The following is a 27868-nucleotide window of genomic DNA, read 5'->3' as shown; positions in this document are numbered from 1 at the left end:
GGGTCAAGAAACTTGTGCGTGGGACGGTCGCCAAACACCTCGCGTACCCACTTCTCGTGCTCAAGTCCGTACTTGACCGCCGAAATCGCTGTGATTTCGATGACCTTTCGGATGTGCCGGGGAGGCTGATCGATCCCACCAGTCATCCTCGCATCCATCGCAGGGCCGGCCGGGTTGGATCGGAGCTGGGAAAGACAATGCCGGTAGTAGGCATGGTAGGGATGCGAGGGGTCGAAGAAGTCGCACGTGGAGATGCTGGGGTTGTAGGGAAGCATCCGCTTCTCGAAGTCGGGGCCGTGCCGGGCGACGAAAGAAGCCGTCAGTTCGATGAGCCGTCGGTGATGCCGGGGTGGCCGGACCATGCCACCAACGACCGGAGCCGGTGTCATGGGAGTCGGTGGGAGACGCGCTCGGAGAGAGAGAGAGAGACGATGCTGGTAGTAGGCGTGGTGGGGAGGAGGAAGCTCAGGTGATTGGTATTTATAGGCAGCGGCAGTCTCCGATTCCTGGGCGGAGACGGGGATGTATCATCGCATTTTTGAGTCCTGGTACTGCTCGGAATCGAAGTAGATTCGGAGTCGGAAGAATGACCAGTATCGGCCGTCGAATTCGGCCGGTGCGGATCGTAAAGCACTCACTGATCCGCCTGTGATCCAACGGTGATCGCATTTTTGAGTCCTGGTACTGCTCGGAATCGAAGTAGATTCGGAGTCGGAAGAATGACCAGTATCGGCCGTCGAATTCCGCCGGTGCGGCTCGTAAAGCACTCACTGACCCGCCTGTGATCCAACGGTGATTCGCGCAAGGAAGGGGAATCCTTCGTGTGAAAGGAATAATTCTGTCCCTCAACATGAAGTTCGACGCAAGGGATTGGATGTTCGGTCATCAATTACCACCATGCCAGGAGATTGCTCAAGAATTTGCCTCGTAGTGTCCCAACCAATAAACAAGCAAATAGTATTCAAACCATGTCCATGTCTGATAGTCTTGTATGGGGTTCAGATAATAAGTTATGGAAGCCAAGATGGTGGGTAAAATACGGAACCCAAATGTCGTATACATGACAAAAAATGTAAAGTAAATGCTCTCGCAAATTAAATTAGAGAGAAATTATCATTGTGTTTCGAATATTGTGTAGAGAAATCTAGATTGGGCAAAATGCAAAGGCAAAGAGCTGGAATATTGTTTTGACTTGGATGAATTGTGCATGAACATAATAGCCACCAGGAGGTGAGCTTGGGCTCTAAGTTTTGGAGTTCTACTTGGAATATTAGAAAATGTTGTAGGTGAGGAGGTTGGAAATAATGCCAAGTATGAGGCTACATTGAAATTAGAGAGTATAACCTTCGACTTGGATGATAGAGATATCTCATAAATGATCCCAACTCATAAGAGAATAAGAAAATCAGGAAGATCAGCATCGAAAGGTAGCAAATGAGTATCAACAGCTTCCACTTTAAATAAAACAATTGATCGACCGGTTGATGTAGCCATCTCAATTAGACATGATCTTCTTCGTCACAGCATTTTAGAAATGGTAAACTTCTGGAAGTTGGCATGGGAGCAATCTCTTTTAATTTAAGAATCAATTATTCATGCACTATGAATATCGAGATGTTTGTTATCTTGGCTGATTTGGCTGTAATGCTTGCTTTGGCTCAAATAATTTTATAACAAAAAGAACAAGCATCCACTTACCTATCCAATCATTTAGTTTTAGATTACTCCATTCTCTTAGCTTTTTTTTTCTCTTTTTAGTAAGATGGAACACTCGTATATTGCGAGTATGAACAAAGCCAAAAAGATCAAAAAAAAAAAGAATGACCCAGAATGCCTACGGCATCTCAGTCATCTTGATCCACATAACTCCTCCGAGATCCTCAGCTACAAAGGAAGCCACCCAATCAACTGCACTGTTGACCTCATGAAAGATATGTCTGATCTCAATCGAAGAGCAGCCTCGAACTAGACACCATGTGTCGCTGAAGAGAGGATGAATAGCTCTATCCCTTAGCTGCTCCTACAACCAACTAATGATCATAACTGAATCCCCCCGTCCCCTCGCCCACCCAATTCTCTTAGCTCTATAATACAGACTCGACTATTCAAAAATTTTTGAAATTATTGTTGGAACAAGGTTATTATATTTAATGTAGGATGAATATTATATTTTTTCCACTAATTATTTCGTTAGTTTTGAAAGTATTGTTTTATGCTTGGATGATTTGAGCATCCTTTTATTCTTGAAAATAAGATTGCATAATCCTATACAAGAATAGGATTGCGTAATTCTATGGAACATGAATGTGGTGGTATGATATTATTTTTAGATGTATGATTATTTTCATATATATTTATATAAGCATCTTAATGATTATTTTATATAATTTTATATTTGCGTTCTTTAGAAAATGTTGTTGATTGATCATGATTTGGATCCACTTTCATTTGATGATAGTGAATATAGATGGGGATAAATGGTTCGATTCTTTCCAACTAGAAGATAATATTGAAGAGGAGAGTAATAAAAGTGATCTTGAGTTTGATGTACTTGTACTAGATAGTATAGCTACAAATGTTGATTGTTTTTTCAAATATATTTATAAGGAGACATGTACAGATTCTTTATACATTGATCATATATATGTTATAGATATTTTGAAGGGAGTTAACAATAGATAATATGAGCAATTTCAAATAGAGATACATGCATTTCAATATCTTTACAATCTATTCAAAGACAAATACAATTTGACAAATAGTAGAGAAATGAGTACGGAAGAAAGAACTTTTTTTTTTTTGGGCTGATTTTGGACATTGGAGTTGGTAATAGATTTGTTCAAAAACACTTTCAACTTTTTTAGGAGATTATTAGTAGACACTTTTATAGAGTTCTTCAAGTATTAGATAAATTTGTATTTAATATGATAAGACCGTCACTAGATTATAATGGTACCATCTCTGAATATATTCAATAAAAACCATAATTTTACCTATATTTCAAAATAAGGACTCAATATAATATCTTATTCTTGTATACTTGAATTACCCATTTCTTTAAATTTATTTGTGCCTTTTCTTATTATATAATGCATGAGACTGTATTGTTGTTACATGTTCATATGGTGGTTCCTATAGATAAACAAATTCCATATTCAAGGAGGAGATATTATTGCATATAGAATATTATGATAGTATGTAGATTTGACAGGTGTTTTATATTTATATGAACCAGGTGGGAAGGCACTACTCATGATGTAAATATATATTCATTGAGGCTTTACAAAGACCATAATAAGTGGAATGAATAACTCCTCTATTTGACATGACACTATTTTTGCTTTGGAATAGGTAACTATTATGTTATCGATGCAAGATATTCGAGCATGAAAGCATACTTGGCATGTTATGAAGGAGAAAGATCTCATATTCCTTCATTTCAACATAGCAATCCAATAATATGAGATCCAGATAAGGTATTCAACCTCACTCTAAAATATTATAAAGCAAAAGTTTGAAAAAATAGATGGACTATACTTAACCAAATATCTGCATATAAAATGGATAACCAAACAACAATCATTATTACTAGAATGGCAATCCATAACTATAATAAAAAATGTGCAAAGTATGATAAACAGTTTGATAAGGCTGATAATGAAGATGACTATATGCCATTTGCTATAAGTGATGTTAGCCATGATGACATCATGCAAGAGGCCCAACCAAACATCGTGGCACAAGATAATTGCTTCATCACTAAAATATGTGAGTATATGTAATGAGTTAATACAATATATAGATATTAGTGTACATTAGTGTGACCTTCTTTTGATGAAGCATGCATAACAATTATTTATGCTATTTTATTTTATACACATTACCTATATACAAAATAATTTTGTATTTGCATCATGCTACTTATTTATCTTATACTTAAATAATTTTATAATCATACCAGATATTTATCTTTTTTGATCATTTTGTCATTCAAAAGCAATTTGGATTTATCAATTAAACATAACTCAATCCATTCCTATGACTTCAGAATAACTTTAGCAATTAAATACTTCTACAGCAAAAACCACCATGCTCATAAGTAACTTTTGCTTTCATGACGTAGCTTGTACCATAAACCGTTTTTTGCCCAAAAGCTATAGCAACCCCTAACAAAAGCTGCAGAATCCCCTAACAAACCTTATTGTCTTGCAACCTAAGCGCATTCAATGCACATCTCGTGAGCTAATAAACAAAAAATACGAAGAGCCAGAAACGTGAATTTGATAATATTGAAAGTAGATATCTTCCAAACCTTTTAAATTTGATGGATTTGGTAGATTTGAGAGACAGCACTGCTAAACCTTTTAAATTTGAACTTAGTAACAGAATCTATAAGATTAAAATAGTTAATGAATAAAAAGATAAAAAATAGAATATATTATTATAACATTTATCAAAAATATCATTGTAGACATGACGTTTTAGATAATATTGTATAAGAAGCTTGAATATTCTGTTAATAGATTTGACGGAAAGATTCTGTACTCATCTATGGATCATTATGATAGTAGCCGATGCTTCATCTAACCATAATTTGAAATCTAAGCAGTCCCTAAGAAAAGAACCGAGAACCACTGAACATCTTATCTACGTACACATTGGGACCTATAACCATGCTCAAAGTTTTTGCCACTTTTACTCTGTCTGATGATCTGATAGCAGAATTATTCCCCCTTCCCCACGGAGCAGCATACTGGAAGAAAGACAATTAGTATTTGCTTCTTATCTTAAAATACTGCAACTGAATGATATGTAAAGGATAAGATAGACTGATAGAGTCTTATTACTTAACAAAGCCAGAGTTTGACATAATAATGTATCCAAGAAAAGAATGAAAAAAGAATGGGCATACGCTTTACAAAAAGGAATTTTGCATGTTATATTGTTACTTTCGTATTATTGCCTCCATTTCAGTGCAAGGGTTCAGCGAGATGAATCATCTTTCGGTACACAATTGCTGGTTTCGGGCCTGATAGAAAACTCTTTATCCTTAATAGCCAGCTGCTGCCTATTGGCGGACCCTGTTTGCTGTAACGATGCCACGTTTCTCTTCTCATATTCTTGTTTAAGCTCCTCCAAGCGTTTTGACACCTGCAAAGATGCTTAGAATCACAAAGGTGAAAGGAGCCCGTACAAACCACTAATGTACAACCTTAGGGGCATCAATCTTCCAAATTTTTCACGTCAAGATGGAAATAATGGATTCACAATTGCTTTGCTCATTACCACTCCTTGGTCAAAGATTGTATATAAGAATTAAAGCTTTAAGGTATATCTCAGTTTAATGCACTTTAGGATGGAAAATTGAATCACTCAATTACTCTGCTATAAACAGACCGGTTCAATGCAGCAAAAACATTCATTGTGATCCAACATTTTCAATTTCTAAAGTTATCATGTAAGGGAAACAATGCAAGGAATTATCCCACAAATTAGACAAGGAATCAAGCAATGCAACCATATATGACAAACAGTAAAATCTATGTATAATTGACAATGCTTCGAGCAATGCAATTCAAAGTCATAAAAATAGTTGATAATAAGACTTTTAAAACATATACTCTTCTGTTCCTTATACATTATTGGTGAATAATCTTCTTTATACTAATAGTGGAATTGATCTTAAGAGCAAAAATGACAACATATTACATATTCGTGGCAACATATATCTCTGAAGGCAATAAATGCATACAACCAATACATATGAAATTGAAATAACAATATTAATGATTTCTCAGTTTAAATAGAACAAAAAAGCAAACCAGGAATCACATTTAGCCATAATGATTGATGTATTAAAGTTCTGGTATAAAAAGTCAAAAATTTTGAGAACTTCCAACAATTGCAACATACAAATGTCAAATCACAAAGAAGCAAGGTGAGGAATAGGCTAGCAACATGTTGAACTAGAGGACACTTTCTCCCAACAAAGAAAGAAGCATGAGAGAGAGAGAGAGAGAGAGAGGGAGAGAGAGGGCACAAAAAAAGAAGCATGTGTGTGAGAGAGAGAAAGAGACAAAGGGGGGGGGGGGGGGCGGAGGTGCGCCGAGGAAGAGGACACAAAACATTGAATCATAAAATGTATCGGGGGGATTAATTGATTCTTGGTCTTCTCTTGATGCTTCTGATTCCTCAGGTGGCATTCTTCTTGGTTGGAATTCAGCTAGGCTTAACCCCATCACAACTGTAATCAAATCTTATCCCATCTCTATTCAATGGTTTGATAGGGTAATTAACAAGTCCGGGTGTCTTACTGTAGTCTATGGGCTTTGAATATAGCCTCAAACCTGACTTCTGGAATGAGTTGAGAGACATTCATTCCTCTTTGAAGGGTGATCGGTGGAGACTTCAATGCTACCTATAAGTCTTCTGAATGAAGTGGTAACCCTGAATCCCCGAATATTACCCTGGATTTTGTCTCTCATTCAATCTCTAGATCTTCTTGATTTGCCTTTAAAAGGAAGAGAGTACACTTGGAGTAATCGTAGAGAGCACCCAGTTTTTGCAAAGATTGATCATTTTTTGGTTTCTTATGACTGGGATTCTCTCTTCTCAAATGCAAACAAATTGGCACTTGCGAACTCCTCAGATCATGTACCTATTCTCCTCTCCTGCACCCTGCTCACCTTCAAGAAAGGGGTTTTCAAATTTGACAGAAGTTGGCACAATCATAGCTCCATCCATGAAACCATTTGTCATGCTTGGTCCTCTCCCCCCTCTGATGCTGCTGCCGCAAATTTAGTTCTGAAACTGAGGGGTACCAGAACTGCACTCAAATCTTGGAGTGCAAAGATTTTTTGCAGCTGAAAAAGTGAAAAAGAATGAGCTGCTCTCTTGAATTCAGTCTCTTGATCTCAAAGAGGAGTTGGCCCCTTTATCCAAGGCTGAATTTGATGATCAACTCCTTAAACAAGAACTCTATCAAATCTATCACAATGAGAAAGTTTATTGGAAGCAGAGACCCAAAATTCACTGGTTGGAAGGGGACAACAAAACTGCTTTTTTTTCACAGAATGGCTTCCTTTCGGAAAAAATTCAATCTGATCACTTGTATCACCTGGAATGATCAGACATGTACTGACCAAGAGGGTATGAAAAAGGCTTTCACAGCTTTCTTTAAAGATCTTTTTGCCCTCCAAAGGAAGCTCCCACTGATTTCTATTGGGATGCTCTCTACTCTCTTCCAAATCCTGATCTTCAAGCTCTTGAGGCACCTTTTACCTTGGAGGAGGTTAGACTGGCTGCTTTCAGTCTCAAAGAGGATAAAAGCCCTGGCCCCAATGGCTTCTGTGTGAGCTTTTTTCTTTCCTTCTGGGACTTAATCTCGAATCACTTGTTTGCTCTCTTCCAACAGTTATATGATGCCAATGTGGATCTTTCCAGATTAAATTATGCCTTGCTCTAATACCAAAAAGGAAAGCTGCAATACTGCTGTCTGATTTCAGACCAATTAGTCTCATGCATAGTTGCATTAACATTGTCTCTAAAGTGCTTGCCAATCAATTTCAACCTTTCATGAACTCTCTGATAGATCATGCCCAATCAGCTTATATCAAAGGAAGATCAATTCTAGATAATATTCTGTGCGCATGAAGTGCTTTGTCATTCTAGAAAGTATTCTATCAATGGAGTCTTGTGTAAACTTGATTTTAGCAAAGCCTTTGATAAGATTAATTTGTGCTATTTACTCATGCTTCTTAAACATAGAGGTTTTCCACCAAAATGGTTAAATTGGTTGGAGTATATTCTTTTTTCCTCTAAAGTGGCCGGATGTATTAATGGAGAAGTGGGAGATTGAATTCATTGTAAGTGTGGTTATTTGACAAGGAGATCCATTATCACCCTACCTTTTTATCCTTGCTGTGGATACATTGGCCAAACTTCTAAACCAAGTAGCTGAGTCTAATCTCTTCATTGGCCTTGGAAACTCTTGGCCCATTGGAGATACTAAAATTCTTCAATTTGCTGATGATACAATTATATTCTCGATTGCTGATAAGAACTCTATTACCACTTTAAAGCTCGTTTTGTTTTGTTTGAGCTCATCACTGGCCTTTCCATCAACTTTCGAAAGAGTAGTAGCGTCCATTGGTTTAGACTCAAGTCATCTCTCAAATTGTGCTTCATGGCTTAATTGTTCTCTTGGCTCGTTCCCAATCAAATATCTAGCACTACCTTTAAAAGTTGATAATCTATTGAAAGAGGATTGGATGCCTTTGATCTTGAAATTTGAATCTAAACTCTCCGCTTGGAAAGGCAGAGCCTTATCTTTCAGTGGTTGCCTTACTCTTGTTAATTCGGTCTTATCCTCCTAACCAGTTTACTACGTCTCTCTTTAAACTACCGAAATGGCTCATCAAAAAGCTTGATAGTCTGCAGAGATCCTTCCTTTGGAAAGGTGATTCTAAGGTAAATTGGCTCTCATGTAAGGTTAGCTAGATAATTCTGTCCAAAGATGAAGGTGGCCTCAGTGTCAAAAATCTTCATGAGTTCAATCTTGCTTTGCAAGCAAAATGAGGGTGGAGGCCACTTAAGAATGACGATGGGCCATAGAAGCAAATGTTGAATCACTTCTATTTTAAGAAAGTGAAACTCTCATCTACCTGGAGACCAAAATGCATTTGTTCGAGCATTTGGAAGGACGTCATTAGTTGCCTTCCCCGCTTTTGGAACAGGCTGAACTTTATTGTTGGCAATGGGCTCAATGTCCTCTTTTGGAAAGATGCTTGGATTCTAGATACCCCTTTATGTGATTCCTTTCCACATCTTTACAAGGCTTGTCGGTTGAAATCTGGAACTGTTCCTAAATTCTACAAGGTTCAAAATAACTCCCAGATCCTTAAGAGTTCCTTCCTCTCTCTCAGATGAAGCGAGCAGTGAAAAAGCCCAACTTTTGGATGTTCTCTCAATTTTCAGTTCAATGGGAATGAGGATAATATTCATTGTAAGTCAAATTCAACTAGTGTCTTCTCTACCTCTTCTCTTTATAATTTTATCAATTCTAGAGGTATCACTTGGGGCCCTGCTCACTCTCTTTGGAGCATTAAGGTCCCTTCTAAGATCAAGTGTCATCTTTGGCTCTCTATCCATAACAAGCTAAATATGCAAGAAGTTCTTAGCACAAAATTGGGCAATGATCTGGGGGTTGCTGCTTTTGTGGAGTAGAGCACTTATTGCTGTCTTGATTTGGAGTCCCTTTTGCTGTCATCTCTCGGTCCCTTTACCTAAAGGAGGGTTTAAAGACCCCTTTGCTATAAATGGAGATGCAATCTTTTTGCCAAGGATCTACATCAGGATGCCTATATACTCATTGCTGCCTTTGCTTGGAACTGCTGGAAAGAAAGAAATTCCCGCCTCTTTTAAAAGAAGTCCTCTTCGCCTCAATCATTGAATTTCAAGATTCTTCACCAGCACAATGAGTGGTCTATTCTCTGTAGTCACAAAGAATTACCAGGCTTCCATAAATTGTGGGGTAAGTTAAGATCTCTAACTGTGTCAGCTTGACTGGTGGCTTCTTCTATTGCTGCCTCAGCTGTTCAACCTGATCAAGGGACTTGATCGACCACCCTTGAGCTGGTTAGATTTTGGGTTCAATCCTTGTACCCAATTCTCTTTGTGAGACAATATTGGAGTTCTGCACTGAGAATTTGTTTCTCTGACACCTGCTGCTTGAGATTGCCTTCAGCCTGCTTCTGAGTCTCTTTTCCTATGCTTTCTATGCATCTGCTTGTTCCAAGCATGAAGGTGGAAGTCTTCTTTTTGCTGCCTGTCTATGAGACAATGATGGAGATTTGCAACTCTGGATAACATCTGCTGCTTTTGATTTTCTTTTGAGTCTCCAGTACTTTTCTTCATATCTCTACCCAAGGAGTGCTTTTTATACTTTCAGTTTCAGTGAAGGTTTTCTTTTTTTTTTTTTTTGGCCTCTCCTATTGCCCTATGATGTTGGGGCCTTTTGGTCCTTCTAATTGTACATTCCCTAATCCCCTACCATATTTGGGAGGTGCTTTTGTATGTACATATTCTTTTTATCAACAAAATTTGGTGACAAATGGGACTACCTTCCAAATTGCCTCCTTCTCATCAAAAAAGAAAATAAAATAAATAAAAATAAAATCTAATACCAAAACATGCTAAACATCCTTCCAAGAAATTCAAGAAAGATTGTAATAGGGTCATCTGGTAGGATCGAGGACTTTGTTTGGGAAAAGGCCGGAAGAACAAAATTAGTCTCATGTTTATCAAATTCTTTTTCAGCATCAATATGCATCTGCTCCCCATTGTAACAGTTGGATTTAAAAGGTTCCCACAACTCCAAGGGTGAAGTATTTTTGGTGGAAAGTCTGTTGGAACCATCTACCCTATAGGTCCATTCAGGTACAGCACCATGTGTTTCATCAAGAACAGATCGACTTTTGCCAAGGTGATCCAAATGCGGAATCTAGCAATCTCCATCGAGAATTTAGAGGGCCCCACATCAATTACCTAGCAGCCGCCGCCTCCACTCCAGGTCATGATATCAGAAACTGAGCTTTGGGCTGCCAGGGAAGGCTGTCTAGTCACTACCTATATCTATGGAATCAAGAATATTTGGTTGGTGATTCCTTGATGGTGATCAACAGCATTATAAGGAAACTCAGTTTAAGGCCACCACCACAATGCTCCACTAAGGGACATTTGGATGTGAAGAGACTCCTGTAATTTTCCTTCCACTTTCTCACATCTTTAAAGAAGGAAACCAACCAGCCAAATGGTTTGATTCCATGGAATCTGGTGGAAATTTTGATTTTATGGGAGGCCCTGAAATTTCACCCCCTTTTTCTGTTTTGTTGATGGTTCTGTTGGGGTTGTATGTATCTAGTTTTTTTTTTATTTTTGATTGAAATTGGAATGATCATATTCACACCTCATTCTCTAGCAATAGAAGGGCCTCTTTTCAAAGAAAAATACCACAAATTTTTATTTAAAAAATGAAACTTGAGCTAATTGATAATTGCTACAAAAAGAAAAAAAAATGATATCAGACTTCTTAATGATGACTCTATTTTTCTCTTGATCAACAAAGCTCAATGCCATCAATGGGATAAAGCTTGTTGGAGGTGTTGTGACTATAATATGACATCATCAAGCAAGCAAAGATCACCAAGATCTGAAGACCCTTACAACCAACAACTGAATAAAAGGAAAAATCACCATAGCTAACTGAACATAGTCACTGTAGACGTGTGCAAGCATTCCACAACAAAACATATAGGAAGTTCACAATATTTTTCAGTCCACCAACACCATTTCAAGAAAGTTACAAATGCCTTTGGATGGAAAAAAAACAGTGAAAAAGAAAGGAAGAAGTAGAATAAGTCCAAGAGAGGTCAAATGGCATATAAAGACTGTAGAAAGCGACAAAATCTGATGCAAAAACAGAAAATACAATAGAAAAAGAAACAAGTTCAGTTGCAAAATAAGTGAACAAGTAATCAATAACTAAATGAGGATAACTATCAATGTCAAATGAAGGTGCACATGGCCAATCATTACCTTGATTGAGAAGGCAAGTGGTAATAGTGTATCTGGATTCATTGCATCCTCAGGGAAGTTACGCAAAGCATGTATCAGTTTCTCGAAAGGAAGTTTTATCTGATGACCCAAATCAAGTTTTAATTACTCAAAAAAGTTATGCATAAACCTTTAATCAAACAGAAATGCACCAAATGCCTCACCAAGCCATCGTGGCAGAACCTCAACAAAGCCAACCCAACTTTAAAAACAACTTTCACCCCCTGTTCTAAGCAATGAATTTAAGTTAAGAATGTAGCAATAAAAATCAATTGAACTTCAAATTTTAATGGTCTAATTATCTGCCTATAACTAATAGGTGACAGCAAGACATAGAATGGTAATTTTTTGATAAAATAAAAAAGCGAGGCAATTATTGATGCAAAAACAAGTATGAACAAGCAAAGAGCAATGCCAAAACCAAAGGCAAGCAAAATAAGCCCATATGTATGACAATTGACTAATCATAGTATGCAAAATTCTCCACACGTAAGAAAGGGACGTGCTCTATCAAAAAAATAACCAGAACAAGCCCTCAAGTGTGCAAGGGGAAAAGGAAAGAAAATCATTAGCACCAATCTCAATCAAAAATGTAATCCCAGAGCTAATAAAATTAGCATCAACCCCTTAAAATGGTCATCATATCACTAAAACTTTCATTTCACTGCCTCAATTTGCAAAGCAATATGAAGGATGTTAATTCGTAAACCTGTGATAAGTACCTAATCTATATTATTTTGACAAGCGTGGCTCATAACACAAGTTTGCTTTCCAAGTGATGTCGCAAAATTCATATTTCAAATGGCAAAATGGGAGGGCAAAATTGCAAGCTTTAAAGTATATAAGAGGAAGAAGAAGAAAATAATCTCAGGGGAAATGGGACAAGAAGGTCATGAATCAAGCTATCATCTAGGAACTAGGAAGTATGGACATGGGTACAGGATACAGATATGAAGAGATACAGATAGGCTGACAAAACTTGAAAAAGTAGGAAACAATTTGGCTAGGATATGACCATAACTATGTATGTGTGTGAAGCATTCATAAAACATAGTGGACTATTAAAATAAAGTGGTCCATCTTTCATACAATAAAATCAACTTCCACCAACTCATGATCTAGTCATCATTCAAATAGATAGACCACAACCCATATCCTAAACTTCAATATCAATATAACAAACTCCTAAATCAACCATTCACTATTAACTGTCAAAATAACAGAGCCCATCTTTCATACAATAAAAGCAACATCCATCAACTCATCATCTAGTCATCATTCAAATCCATAGTCCACTCCCTAGTATAAATTTTAATATCAATATCACAAACTCTTAAATCAACCATTCACCAATAAAAAGTGTTAGAGTTCATAAAAAGAGGAGAAAGAATGAAACAAGAAAAACCCTCCCCCTCATTCTTGGAGGTATCCTAAAAGCATCTTGAGGGTATTTGGAAAGTATCTAGAGCACACTTGGTTTTGAAAAATAAGATATTTAACACAAGTATCAGATACGTATCATATAAGTATCCGACAAGTATTGGTATTGATACATATCCAATATGGAAATGGCATGTAATTTGAAGTACCCATGCTTCCTAAGATATCATCTTAAAATTTCTTATGTCAAGTAATTGCTACTTAAAATTTCCACTTAAAAAGGACTAATTCAGAACATGGAGATTTTATCTAAAATATAATACCCACTTAAAAGGCAAGTCATAAGTTACAGGTCAGAGGAAAGATTTTAAGAGATACTAAAGATCTTTGAGTTCGTTAGGTACATAAGAATATATTAGTTATTTTATTTAATGGAGTCTGATATGAGCCTTCCGTTTACTCCTTAGGAAGAGGGGATTCTTTCCATTATATGTAATCTTTATCTAGCAACAAAGAACCAGTTGTGTCTATATAGGGTGGTGGTTTTCTGAAGCAATATTTGCTTCTCTTTCACAGTTTCTACTTCTCTTCCATAAAGCCAATGGCAAAGACACACAAACTTTAAAGAAATGCACAAGGGCCCCACTTGGTTTGCTGCTTTGTCTCCTTCAAGCCCCATTATCGTCACCTCTTGACCCATGATCCATGCTCCATGTCCTTGTTTTTTCTTTTGATAAGGCGGAGTACTCACACCACACGAGTATGAATACAACCAAGAAGATCAGAAAATAGAATGTCCCAAGCGAGGAGGGGTAAAGCAGCAACAGCTGTCCATAGAGCTTCTCCAGAATGCTCAGCTACGAATCTGGCAACCCAATCCACAGCACTATTCGTCTCACGGTATACATGCCTGACATCCATAGAGGTGCAGTCGTTTGATAAGACAAGCAAGATGCCCCCTTTGCATTGTAGCACAGGCAGCACCCTCCATACTGTTGCTGAGTTTTCTGATGCTTTAGGTTTTGATCACATGGTTTTTAAAATTTGAATTAAAGGAATTCTTAAAAAAAAATTGCTATATGTTGTCTTTAGGATTTTACTATTGGTATAGGTTAGCTAAATGTTACATATGATGTAAAATTAGAGTTTGGTTGGTAGGAGATTTGTTTAGGTCTCATTCAGTTATGTTTGAGTTGCAAGGAGGCACCATGGCTGTCTAGATTTCTGGTTTATACTCCCGATCTTCCTTTTGTGTCTTTCTTTCCCCTAACCTGCTGTACTCTCTAGAAGTATGAGTTCAATAATATTTTTGAATTTAGATGACACAGATCAGGCTTGGTTCAATAACAAAATATTTTAAAGATAAAATCTTAGAAACTCAAATTTCTACATTTCACATCAAAATAGATGCAATATGTTACGTAAACCCTAATCCATCCATATCCTTGTTGTCTTTTCCCTATTTTACAAGCATGACAAGAAACGCATTTGGGCTATATACCATTCTCATTATTTCTTGGCACATGGAAGGGTCTAAGTAGGAGGCACAAGGCCCAAAGTCTAGTTGCATGATGAATGTCCTGGCACCCCAGGTCATACCATGTCCACACCACTCTCTTGTTGTTACCATTTGCCATTTGCCAAAACTTGAGGCTTTGCCATGATCTTTATCCACAATATTTTCAACCACTTTTAGCTTCTTGTTGTTAATGGGGTAGAGAAGAAAGAAAACAGTGACAGCAAAGTGGCTGAGAAATAAATTCTTTAAAACCCAAATTCACATGACAATTTGATATGCAAAAAGAGAAATTTTTGTTATGTTGCAATTCACACATTATGAAGCTTTTCTATCTCCCAATTTTGAAACTAATACAACTACCAATATTTTTAATTAATTTTTTAAAATTCTCATATCTCATGTTTAATTAAATAAAATATGACTATGATTAAGGTTCAGTTATCAAGTAAGAATTTGCCCCCTACATGAAAATCCGAGCTCTATCCTACATATCACACTCGACTTTATAATCTCTTGGACCCTAGTGATGATGATGTCAAGGGTAACCTTGCAGTTTAGGAACTCTACCCCCTAGAATACACACTTTATATTAATGATTTTAAAATCAATGATAGACCGTACAAATCCAAGCTCAAAATTGATGAACATGTTAGAAACTAAAAATTATATAATTTAGTGGTTTCTAACCTATAAATCAAGCTGTTACCAAAGTGAATGGAATCAATTATAACAGCATGATATCATACATCATGATAGAACATATAAATTGAAAATCAACTTTTTAGATCATGATCTATACATCTTAAAAATATGGGTAGAATTATACTCACTTGGTTTTCATGATTAGGTTACAGTAAAACATAGTATCATGCTATTAAAATCATCCATTTTGATACATACTTGATGAATAACTTAGAAATCACCAAAATACGTGAGTTTTGGTTTCTAGGTTTTTTTGCAGCGTACACTATTTTCAAAGGTTTCTGGATTTTGAATTTGAATAGCCCATTATTGAAAAAAAAATGATGCATCAAGCAAGACCATTCCGTTCCACTATGAATGAGAGATGTTTTCAACCAACAACATTTACTCATATCCAGCTTCATTTCATTTTTTATTTGAATCATTAACTCCATCTTCAACGAGTTACCATAAAGTGCATTATCCGGCTTTTATGTGTGTGTGTGTGTTTGTTTCTAGGCAATTTTTTTAGTGTAGATTCATAATCAATGGTTTGGATTTTGAATTCGGATAGTCCATTACTGATTTAGATCATCATCTACTTCTTCAAGGAGTTAACAAAAAGTGTGTATAGTGTGTGTGTGTGTGTGTGTGTGTTAATGTATACATATATAAATGCGAGTGTATTCATGCATGCATGCATATATATATATATAGAGAGAGAGAGAGAAAGAGAAAGAGAAAGAGAGAGAGCCGGACTAGAATAAGGTCGATTGGATTTGGACTCAGATCCGGTCAGGTCACAACTCTATAATGGAGATCCTACATCGTTGATCCAAACTGTTGGATGTGATCTACTATCTCAAAACTACTTGCATATAAAAAATCATATAATTCAGAAACTCCTAGTCTATACATCAAGCAGCCAAAAATTGGACTGCTTAAATAAAATTAAATTAGATATATTTTTTGATCACTTGATGCATAGATTAGGAGTCTTCAAATCATATAAATTTTTATGTGCAAGCAATTTTAAGGTAGTAAATCACATCCAAAGGCTTAGACATTGATCTAGGACCCATATTGTCTAGTTTTGATCTAATCGGATCTAAACTCAAATCTATTCAACCTTATCCAAGTCTGCCGCTATACATATATATACACATATATAAAAGCACTAATAGTTTTTATCCAAAATCAATGTCAATCTTTGGATTTATATGCACGTACACATGTATGTTTAATGGCAACTATATATCCACTTGAGTTGATCTCCACTAAGAACCGATCACATCCACATTGGACAATGGGGATCCCAAAGTGGCAATTCAAATTGTTAAATGTGATTTACCATCTCTAGATTGTGTACCCACCAAAAATAATCTAATTTCGAGAACCCTAGCCTATGTCAAAGAAAACAAAATTCCTTGATTATAGACGGAAATATTTTTGAAAATATTTCTAATTGATAGCCATTTATTTTTAATTTTTTTGGTCTTTAATTGACCAATACAAATTACCAGATTTTCAGCATATTTGTCAAGGAGACATGAATCTGATTGTAGGCTGGAATCTCTAATTGTAGATTTGAAATAATTCAGATTGGCAGCCATTTATTTTCTTGATTTGTTGGTCTTTAATTGATCAATGCAAATTAACATTGACTATATTTTTTTCTTAAGTATAATTACCATATTAGTGTACAAATCATATCTATATATATAGCCTGAATTCTGACCTTGAGGTAGAAAATTCTAGAATTCTCTGTAATTCTCTGTCTTCTTGATATTGACATGGTATTAGAGCAAGATTCTTGGGATAATTTTGGTTTTGAAATTTTCTAAAAAAATTCTGCATTTGGATATTTTTTGGTCTGGTCTCTTGCCCGTTGTGAACCCAAACTATTCTGGTTTAGATTTTTTATTCAGCCCGAGTGATCTGCTCCTCTGAGTGTTGGTCCAAATCCTCAGTCGCAACTCTGTTGAGTTAAATCAGCTAGTTCAGTTTGGGATATTTTTCTCCATAATTTTTTTTCAGGTCATCTACGCATCGGCAATTTCTTTTCTTTGCTGCAACTGTCTCTGCAACCGATCCAGTAGAGGAAATTGGCAACTAGTTTAGCGTTCTCTGAAGCAAAGGCTGAAATTTCTGGATTGGTACGTTCTCTCTTTCTCCTTCTTACAGTAACATTATACCTGATCCATTAGTTGTTTGGGATCATCTTGATTTGATTGAAGCTTGGTTCAAATGGATTCTCAAAATAAATCTACTGTCGTTTTTGTTTGTCTTAACGGAAAAATTATTTATTGTGAGAATTTACACCACGATGTTTTATTATGGGACAAGAACTATAGGGTTATGTAAATGATACTGAAATAAAACCAAGAGAATCAAAAATTGAAGAATTAAAAAAATAGAAGAAAAATAATGCAAAATTATTTTTTGGATCATTAGCCCAGTAGAATTCCATATTGGCATAAATTTACGCAAGTATAACACGGCTACTGCAATGTGGAAATCTTTAAAAAATATTTATTGTCAAGATAATGATGCCATGGAGGCGTTTGGTGCATTACATAAATAATGTTGCTATAGTAATGTGATTGCAGAGGAAATGTGATTACCTGATAAAATTATAGAAAATCCTATATTACAGTGTTTGGTATGTGCAATAATATTGTTGTAAAATTACAAAAAATCCTACATTGCAATATTTGATATACAATTTTGATTACATGGAATATAAACTAATTTTTCTAAAGTACGCCCATCCTTGCTTATTGATTATTGTCTATTTTCTAGAGGACAACTTAAGTTCGAGACTAACCATTTTTCATGACATCACCTATTTTGTTTTTTCTCTATTTTCACCAACTGAGACTACCTATAATTTATTTTGATTTATTTTGATGGAGATATTTTGGTCCTGAAGTTATCTTGTTGCAGGATTGCAAGATTACATATAATCACATAGCCACCTCCTCTTAGGCAATCAAATTATCTCTTTTTGAGATAATGCTATATTACATGTAATGTAGCATTACCCGTGAAAGTGACAAAACAAACAGTGTAATCTGATTACCTGTTGCAAAATTACATGTAATCCTGTCAGGATTACATGCTGCCAAATGCCCCCGGAATACAATCTCGCCATAAAAGCTAATGGGTATACTCAAGGAAGTAAGATTGTCCAAGAGTATCACTTAGGATTTATGAATCCATGGCTTAAATATGATTTTATTATATATGAGAATATATCCTTAGCAGCTCTTTTTGTTGTACGAAATTTACAAGAAAAAAAAAATATGAGGAATCAATTCATGATGAAGCTCAAACCTGAATTTGAGACAATTCATGCTAATCTAATTAATCAAAAGCCAGTTCCTAATCTAGGAGATTGCTTTAAAGAAGTATTGCATGAAGAACAAAGAATGCTTTCTCAAGCTCATCAGAAGAACCATGGAGAAACTTCAGTGATGGCTTTTGTAGCTCGTGGTGTATCTAAATCACATGATCCTTAGAATGTCTAATGTTACTTGTGCAAGAAATTTGACCATATTGCAAAAGATTGCAAGAAGAAATCTGACAACTCTTGTAAGAAAAAAAAAACCACATCATCACTAAATGTCGTCGCCGACCTAAGAATAAAGATGCTAAGGCGTTCCATACAAATGTTGAATTGTCAAAGACTTCTTTATCCAAATCCTTACCTACAGATAGCCAATCCTTTGTAACAGTCCAACCTTCAATCTTTGTTTAGTCCATTCAACAAATAATTCAATCAACTTTATCTGCCATAGGAATTTTCAGTAAACATTCCTCTAAGTCCTAATATATCGAATCTACTGCATCCATCCACATGACTGCTTCACTCGCTAGTTTTCGAACTTTGTCTTCCTATAATGGTCTTTTTAAAGTTGACATTGCAAATGAAACAAGTCTTGACATTACTGGATTTGGTAAATTACTTCACCCACTCATAATCTAACAAATATTTTTCTTGTTCCTAAACTGTCTACTAGTTTACTCTCGGTTGTTCAACTAGCCGAAAATAATTATAAAATCTCATTTTCATCTACTGGTTGTTTGATGCAGAACCTAGAATTAGGGAAAGAGATCACAAGGGGACATACGGAGGGGCCACTTTTTTCTTTGACTCAAGCCATTGAAAATAACTCTTTGTTCAATTTTTTCATGAAAATAATTCAAATCAAATCTGGACATTGTGGCATAGGAAGCTAGGATATTCAAAATTTCAAAAATTGACAATGATATTTAATTCTGGTCTTTTTGACAATAAAGTTACTTCTAAGGAGTTTTTTTTTGTTCTAGCATTGTTTTAGAAAAAGTAAGAAATTACTTTTCTCTGATAGTTCTCATACCGCATTAAAGCTTTTGAACTAGTACATTCTAATGTTTGATGTGCTCCTATCATTTCTAGTTGAGGATAGAGGTATTTTGTTACATTTATTGATGACTACAGTTGTTTTACATGGTTATATTTGTTGAGAAATAAATCTGATGGATTTTTTTGCTTTTTAAGGCTCGTGTCCATGATTGAAACTAAATTTAAAACTTGTATCAAAACTTTATATTATGATTCAGGAGGAAATATACTTCAAATGACTTTCAAACCTTTCTTTAAACCAAGGGTATTATCTCTCAAAAATCACATCCCTACACTCCTCAAGAAAATAGGATTGCTGAATGAAAGCATTGACACATTCTTGATGTTACTCGCACTCTTATGCTTAATGGTTCTATCCCATCTACTTTCTAGATGAAGTAGCATGGACTGCTGTTTGCCTAATCAATAGACAGTTGTCCCCAAGTCTTAATAATAAATGTCTCTATTTCCTCTTGTTTCAAAAATAATCAAATTTTGATATGCTACATATCAAGATTTTAAATCTCGTGGGACAGAGGCATCCCGATTTTCATCTGGAATGAGATGCCCTACGTCCCGCCCTGTCCCGATGGCCATCTTGATGGGGCGTCCCAGTACACATGTGAGGCGCCTTTTTATATATATAAATATTATTTTTTGAATTTATCTTGAAGTTTTACTAATTTATTTACTATTTAAATATATTTGAACTTTAAAAGTAATATATTTATGATAGATTGGTTCTATTTAACACAAATACTATGATACATTATGATCTTCCAAGTTATTTATCTTGAAGTCCTATCACTAGTTTTCTTTTAACTCTCTTTCGTATGACAAAATTAACCTTGCAATTTTTTTATATAAATATTGGATATTACGATCTAGAATAGCTGCATAGACGTAAATCGAGTTAAAGGCTCAATTTTGATATGATGTATGTTGATGTCCTATTATGCGAAATCCATGTTGATACAATTGGACCGTGTCAAATCCCACAATTGATAACCGCCACGCTACCCCTTGTATGTCACCAATTCCCAATTGCAATTGGACCGAGTGGTGCAATTGGACCGCGTCAAATCCCATGGTGGATAACATGCCATGCTACCCATTGTATGTCATCAATACCCGATTGCACACTATCCACCATGCATATGCTCCGAGATTTGCCCTAGTTCACGTGGACCTCATCACCTAGGTTTGATGTCAGGAGAAAATCCCGTATCAGGGCCCGAAAGCCTCCGAGCCCTCTTTCCTTCCCCTCCGATCCTCTCTCCTCCCTCTCGGTTTGCTTCCACATCGAAAAACCCAATGGCCTGCGCCTCCCTCCTCCCTCTTCTCGAGTTGTCCTCCCAATGTACCTTGCTCTCAGAAAACTGAAATCAAAGGAAGAAGATCATGCTCCCTCCAACGACGATGCCGATGCCGACGCACCAACGAAAAAAATTAGTACTCTCCTTTATTCTTCTTCCCTTTCGGCGATGAATGATCCAATCGCATTCGGCAATGGAAAAAAAATAGGGCACGACCAGGACAGCCATACCGATGCCTGATCCGATCAAGATGAAGATGGGACGGCCAGGACGGAGGTCGGAAATACGTTTCGAGATCCCGCACCCATCCCTGATGCCAAAATCTCAAAGGAACAGGATGGGACGGCCAGGACTTCCCCCATCCCATCAGGACTTAAATCCTTTCTACATATATTTGAGTATGTCTGCTTTGTTCATCTTCCTCCATTAGAATGAAATAAATTTTCTACACAAGTAGCACGATGTGTTTTCCTTGGATATGCAACAAATCAAAAGATTTTTGGTGTTATGATCCAGATGTTAAACAAATCCATATTTCTCGACATGTGATTTTTTGTGCAAATTAGTTTTTTATGACACTCATAGATCCGTATCTCCTCATGCTTCTTCTTTTGTTTTGCATCTTTTCCATGACTATGGATCGTTTTAAGCCCGATTTGGTTTATAAGCGAAGGGCTCCACCTTCCCCTCACTGACACTTCAATAATCCAGATCCCTATGTCTAGCCCTCCTATTTCTCATGTTCAAGAATCTATCCTTCGTCGATCGTCTCATGTAAGCGTCCACCTGACCATTATGGTTTTCCATCTTTTCCTACCTACTTGTTTACATTGTTGTTTATTTCTATTCCTCACTCATATTCTCAGGCTATTAAAGAGGATTGTTGGAAGCAAGCTATGGAAGAAGAAGAGTTGAATACTCTAATATCCAACAAAACATGGGAGGTAGTGTCGTATCCTCCTAAAGTTAGACCTATTGGCTGCAAATGGGTGTACACAGTGAAACTAAAATCTGATGGCACTTTGGATAGATACAAGGCTCAGTTGGTGGCCTTGGGAAATCATCAGAAATTTGGCATTCATTATCATGAGATGTTTGATCCAATTGCTAAAATGACTAAGCTCTGCACTGCCATTGCCTTAGTTGTCTCACACAATTGGCCCATATATCAGATGAATGTCAAAAATGCAATTCTCAATGATGACTTAACAGAAGAAGTTTATATGAGACTTCTTAAAAGGTTAGATGCACCTTCCTCTAATCCTATTTGTCATCTACAATGTTCACTTTATGGCCTCAAACAAGCTCAACAAGCTTGATTTGCTAAGTTCAAAGGCACTATTCTTGAAGCAGGATTTAGTCAAAGTAAGTTTGATCCTTCAATATTTTTCCACAAATCTACACATGGAATCACCATTCTCCTTGTTTATATTGATGCTATACTGATCACAAGAAATGATAACAACGGCATATAGCACATTCAATGGGTTTTAAAGTAGACATTTCATATGAAGGATCTAGATCTACTTAGCTACTTTCTTGGATTCGAGGTCCATTAGACTCTAAGGGGACTCTTCCTTAATCCACATAAGTATATACAAGATCTCATTGAACTCGCCAACATGACAAAAACATCTTCTGTAAATACTCCTATGGAAGTAAACCTCAAACTTCGAAATGACGAGGGCAACCTACTCTCTGATCCTACTCTATAGAAGACTTGTTGATTGTTTAATCTATCTCACCTTCATTCATCCCGACATTTCTTATGCGGTGAACATTGTGAATCAGTTTATGGCCTCCCCTCATCACCTTCATCTAGTAGCTGTTCATCACATTATTCGATATCTCAAGGGCACCCCAAATTATGGACTCTTTTTTTCCCGAAGTTCATCAATGAACCTACGTGCCTTTGTTGATGCGGACTAGGTTAGCTGTCCCAAAAATTACAAATCTACATCTGGTTGGTGTGTTTATTTAGAGTGAAGTCTTATCTCTTGGAAATGCAAAAATCAGGAAAGGATCTCCAAAATCCTCTACCAAAGCTAAGTATGGAGCTATGTCTTCAGCATATCCTCTGAGGTTGAATGGTTATGTGGACTTATTATCGAACTTAGACTTTCTCAATCAGCACGTACTCTTTTACGTGATGATAACATAAATATCATTAAAATCGTTGAGAATCCAGTTTTTCATGAATGAACAAAGCATATTGAGCTTGATCGCCATTATATACGTGATGCTTATGATCGGCAACTTATTTCACTTCCACATGTACCTTCCAGAGATCAAATTGCCAATATCTTTACAAAGGCACTCTCATACAATCGACACCCGTTCCTTATTAACAAATTGCTAGTGGTTGACTCTCCGATATCGATTTGAGAGGGGTTGTGAAGGAAAACAAGATTCCTTGATTATAGACTGGAATATTTCTAGAAATATTTCTGATTTGCAGCCATTTATTTTTCTAATTTTTTGATCTTTGATTGATCAATATAAATTACCAGATTTTCAACATACTTGTCAAGAAGACATGATTTCTAATTGTAGGATAGAATCTCTTATTGTAGGCTAGAAATAATTCTGATTGACAGCCATTTATTTTCTTGGTTTGTTGGTCTTGAATTGACCAATGACAATTAGCATTGATAGCATTTTTTTCCTTATTTGTAGTTACAATATTGATGTACAATCATATCTATATATATGGCCTGAATTCTCATCTTGAGGTAGGCAGTTCCAGAATTCTCTATAATTCTTTGTGCTCTTGATATTGACAACCTATGCATCAAGTAATCAAAAAAAAAAGATATAATTTAATTTTATTTATACTATCCAATTTTTTGACCATTTGATGTATAGGCTAAGGGTCTCCAGATTGTATGAAGGTTGGTATATAAGCAATTTAGATGTATTAGATCATATCCAATGGCTCAGATGATTGTTATGAGTCCTCCATTGTCCAATATAGACATAACTAGATCTAAGAGGAGATCTACTTGAGTGTAGCCACATCCAGCTCTCTCTCTCTCTCTATCTATCTATATATACATATATATATATATAAGGCACTAATAATTTCTATCCAGAGTTAATCTCAACCTTGAATTTAAAAAATTTTAACCATTCAAGATACTCTACTCATGTGTCCACCCCTATTCATCCATCCTAATCATACCGGAATTCATATCATCAAAAAATTTCTGTCAAAAAGTAACCTTAGCCATTAGATCTTCAATCATGTCTCTCTCAACCCTCAAATTTAATTTATGAAAATCCTCACCATCCAAGATACTCTCTACTTATGTTTCCAGCACCACTTATCCATCATAATCACACTTCAACAAGTAATCTTAACCATTAGATCATGCTCTGATACTCATGATAGTCCAAAATAAATCACAAGCTAATACCCGATCCCAAGCATTGACTCCTCACGCCACTTATAATTCAGTAGTAAAGAGTCAAAAGCTAAGACAAATGGGTTTTGGTGCATGAATCAAACTATGTGAGCATAAAGCACAGCAGCAAACACTTTGTAGCTGGTACAATGGAATTGTTCTATCCAAGGTCTATGTAGCTGATACAATGGAATTGTGCTATCCAGGGTCTGATTGCCCTTGCCAAGGTAATTGGATAAATATTCTAAAAGACTCACTAATTTGTTTTTTTCCCACCCAACAAGTCTTTATCCTATTCCAAGCTCTCAACATACCCCTGCTCTCCATACTTGCTGCCACTTCTTAGCTGTAGCAAAGATAGGTCGGTCCACAAGGGCGGTAAGAGCTTCGCTCTTGTGATCTAAAGTTTCTTCATAATTTAAACCAGATGGAGACAATGGGAGAACATTTTTTAGTAAGATTATATATAGAAAGAAACATACCTATTAAATACATTTTTCTTTGTAAAACAAACCCCAAACTTTTCCATACACGTGTTTATGCAAATTATTAGTATATGTGCAAAGTATACAGGCTTTCATGCATTTATACAACTAATCAGGCTTCCACCCTCTTCTCCAAAGGACTCAATGCTTAAGCTCTATTCAAGGAAAAAAAAATGGCAATGGAAGTAGAAGCATGTGAGCACTTGTCAAAATGATTGCAATGCTGGATAAAGCTACACTTAGTTGTGCAAGCTGACTGTGCTTTGCAACGAGGCACACTAAAAGAATGATAAGGTTGGTTTGCAAATTATCAACTAGATGGGAATGATTCTCCCTTTTTGACTATGCAAAAACAAAAAAACAATATGAAAGCATAAATAAATTTCCATGGATGGACATTACAACTATCAGCTTTGGTATGTATAATCATGACCATCAATGATTATATCAAGTTCTACAAATTTACTTTAAGACCGACATTGCACATATCCATCCAAAGGTAGTTAGGTCTGAGATAGCATTAAAAAATCCATGATATGTAATCTTTTTTCCAATCTATTATCTTTAGATCATGCATTATTTTCATTACACATGACTCATTTCAATATTCATCATTAATCAAATGATATTCTGCTATTGTAGATTGTAATAATAACATAATTTTTAATGGATATTGAAGGTTAGAACTAAGTATTCATAAAAAGAATGAAAGCAATGTAGCTCATGATCCCTTGCTTCCGCAACCCACCCATGGATGAGGATTAGGAATTCAAGATTTAGATCTGATGCCCTCTCCATATTGAACTGTTTCTGCTCAAAATGGGGAATAGACGCAATGTGCATGGAGGCATGGGATCTGATATGCACCCCTCATAATCCTTGTACATGGGTAGGTTGCGATCATCAGGAATGGCTACCTAAACCCTTTAACTGATGCATCAAATAACCAGGGCCCCAGATGATTATAAACCATCAGACTGGGATTCCGTTAAATAATGTTAAAAAATAAGAGAAATTATGATTGCTAACCTCATAGAGAAATACATCCCAGATGCGAAGCGCCAAAGAGAAAGGGAATGAGTATGAGAAAACAGTAATGAACCATTGACTTGCATACATGCTTGGACTAATCATTTCTTCAGAAAAATGTTGACCCAATTTTGGCAAATGTTCTTTCACTAATTGCTCAAATTGAAATAAGTATTGTTGGACAAGTGGCAAACCTGCCTGCTCCATAAGCACAAATAGCAGATACAAATAAAAAGATTCAGTTATTAACAGTTTATGAACAGTTATATATACTTCTGCATATGCCAAAAGAACCCTTTTTACACAATTGTACAATAATAAACCAAGTTATAACTCCTTGACGGAAAAGAATAACAAAACTAACCTATCAGAAAGATTAAAGAAGCAGGAGAAGAATAGTGATTCTTAACTGATTCCTCTCCCTGATGATGAACCCATAACATCAAGACAAAATCTAGCCACAAAGAGTTGATGCAGAACTATTGGTGGACAATTGAAACTTCATATATTCCAGTTTGAGTGGTCTTAGTAGTAGTAGTAGTTCCAGCAATATTATACATTGATTTAATGAATTTTAAGTTGATTTTTAAAGCTATTTGTCAGGGACGGCTTTGAAGCCCTATTTTAAGCATGTTTAGAATTCCAAGACCCTATTTTGGATATTGGTTGATGTAGAGAACTGCTAAGGCTACCAGGATTAGTTTTGGACAACTTGAAGTGTCTTAGATGCAGGCTTCCATTGGCTCTGAGTTTTTTAAATTATTTACTTTTCTATGCATTTCTTTATTGTGTGAAGAATTTTCAATTGGAAATGGGCAGTCAACCTCCCTTTGAGTCATAATAGGAGCCCTTACTAGTCCTAGTAGAAAGATATTCTTGATTTCCTTTGTTATTGCTAAAATACAAACAACTCTGTCAAAGCATATACAAGAAAAAACCGCAACTTAGATTTACAATTTACGTTAAATATTTTTCTTATGGGGCAAGAGAAAATTTCATTGAGCAGCTCTATGAAAAATACATGTAGTTGTACCTGTATATGCTAGTTCATGGAGACACCACCAAAAGTTATTACAACAACATCCTGCACCCTCCCCAGCCAGAAAACGAGGCAATCAACACTTTGACCACCCTCCTTTAAAATATGAGAGCCTTCAACGTTCTCCAGCTTAAGTAGACTTCAAGTTAAATATCGTTAAGAGATTCTTTTCTTTCTTGTATGATATGACTTTATGCTTTAAGGTTGATGTTTCTAGCCTAGGCATTTTAGGTGTTGCAATATTACTAGTTATGCTCCTCAATGATCTTTCTGTTCATTTCTCGTTCATAATCCACTAAGTATTAACCCCTTGATGCCTCCTATAGCTATCAATCCAATTCTTTCATCAATTTGTGTTTTGCATGAGAATCGAAAACCAAGAAAATCAAAAGTATTTTAGATAGATTACACAAGTGAAGGGCACTTGACTGTAGGCAAAACCTCATTCCAACAATTGCTTGAGCAAGTAAGAAAATGATTAAATATAATATACAACCATGAAAATTCACACGTACCCCATGCAAGGAATAGCATCTTCTTATTTGCTGGAGCCCTAAAGCTTGTCTAGATTCCTGATTAAGATGTTCCTTGAATAAACCTCTCATATGGCAAATTTGAGAGGACAAGAAGTGGTGGAAACATGGTTCACCGTAGCACTTTGAACTACCTGGTTTGAGGTGTACCAAACCATGCCAAGAGGGAACTGGGGCAATTCCCCTCTTCGGTTCGAAATTATGGCCAAACTGGTGGCAAACAACAAACTACTCCAAACTAGGCGATTTGGAGCAGTACTAAGGCGAATCAGGCGGTATGCCTCGGTTCGGCCCAATTCGCTCAAAAACACAAACCCCCTGCATGAATAAAAGAGATGGGATGCTGAAGGCATTACCTCTCTCATCTTTTTTAAGAGAAATCATGAAAAATTACAAAAAAGACTACATTTTACCTAACTAAGCTAGATCTAAGGTAAAAACACATAATAGCCCTCTCCCTCGCTTTCTTTCTCCTTTCTTTT

General features: G+C 36.2%; 1 protein-coding gene across 7 annotated transcripts in view; it reads right to left on the bottom strand.

Moving 5' to 3' along the window:
- Positions 1-4811: 4811 nt before the first annotated feature.
- LOC105060655 (uncharacterized) overlaps positions 4812-27868 on the bottom strand; it is a 39752-nt gene continuing 16695 nt past the window's right edge. For 5 of the 7 annotated variants that reach the window (XM_073250298.1, XM_073250299.1, XM_010944445.4 and 2 more), the window contains exons 6-9: positions 25815-26012; positions 11778-11837; positions 11596-11694; positions 4812-5151 (exon numbers count right to left, since the gene is read on the bottom strand). In XM_073250298.1, coding sequence (XP_073106399.1) covers positions 4984-5151; positions 11596-11694; positions 11778-11837; positions 25815-26012 — 525 coding nt within the window. In that variant the 3' untranslated portion in view covers positions 4812-4983. The remainder of the gene's footprint in view (positions 5152-11595; positions 11695-11777; positions 11838-25814; positions 26013-27868) is intronic. The other 2 variants (XM_010944449.4, XM_010944448.4) reach the window with 2 other exon arrangements.

The sequence above is a fragment of the Elaeis guineensis genome, chromosome 16, assembly GCF_000442705.2.
Source record: "Elaeis guineensis isolate ETL-2024a chromosome 16, EG11, whole genome shotgun sequence".
Classification (NCBI taxonomy): Eukaryota; Viridiplantae; Streptophyta; class Magnoliopsida; order Arecales; family Arecaceae; genus Elaeis; species Elaeis guineensis.
The sequence above is the reverse complement of the archived record's forward strand: the minus strand, read 5'-3'. Positions and strand labels throughout refer to the sequence as shown.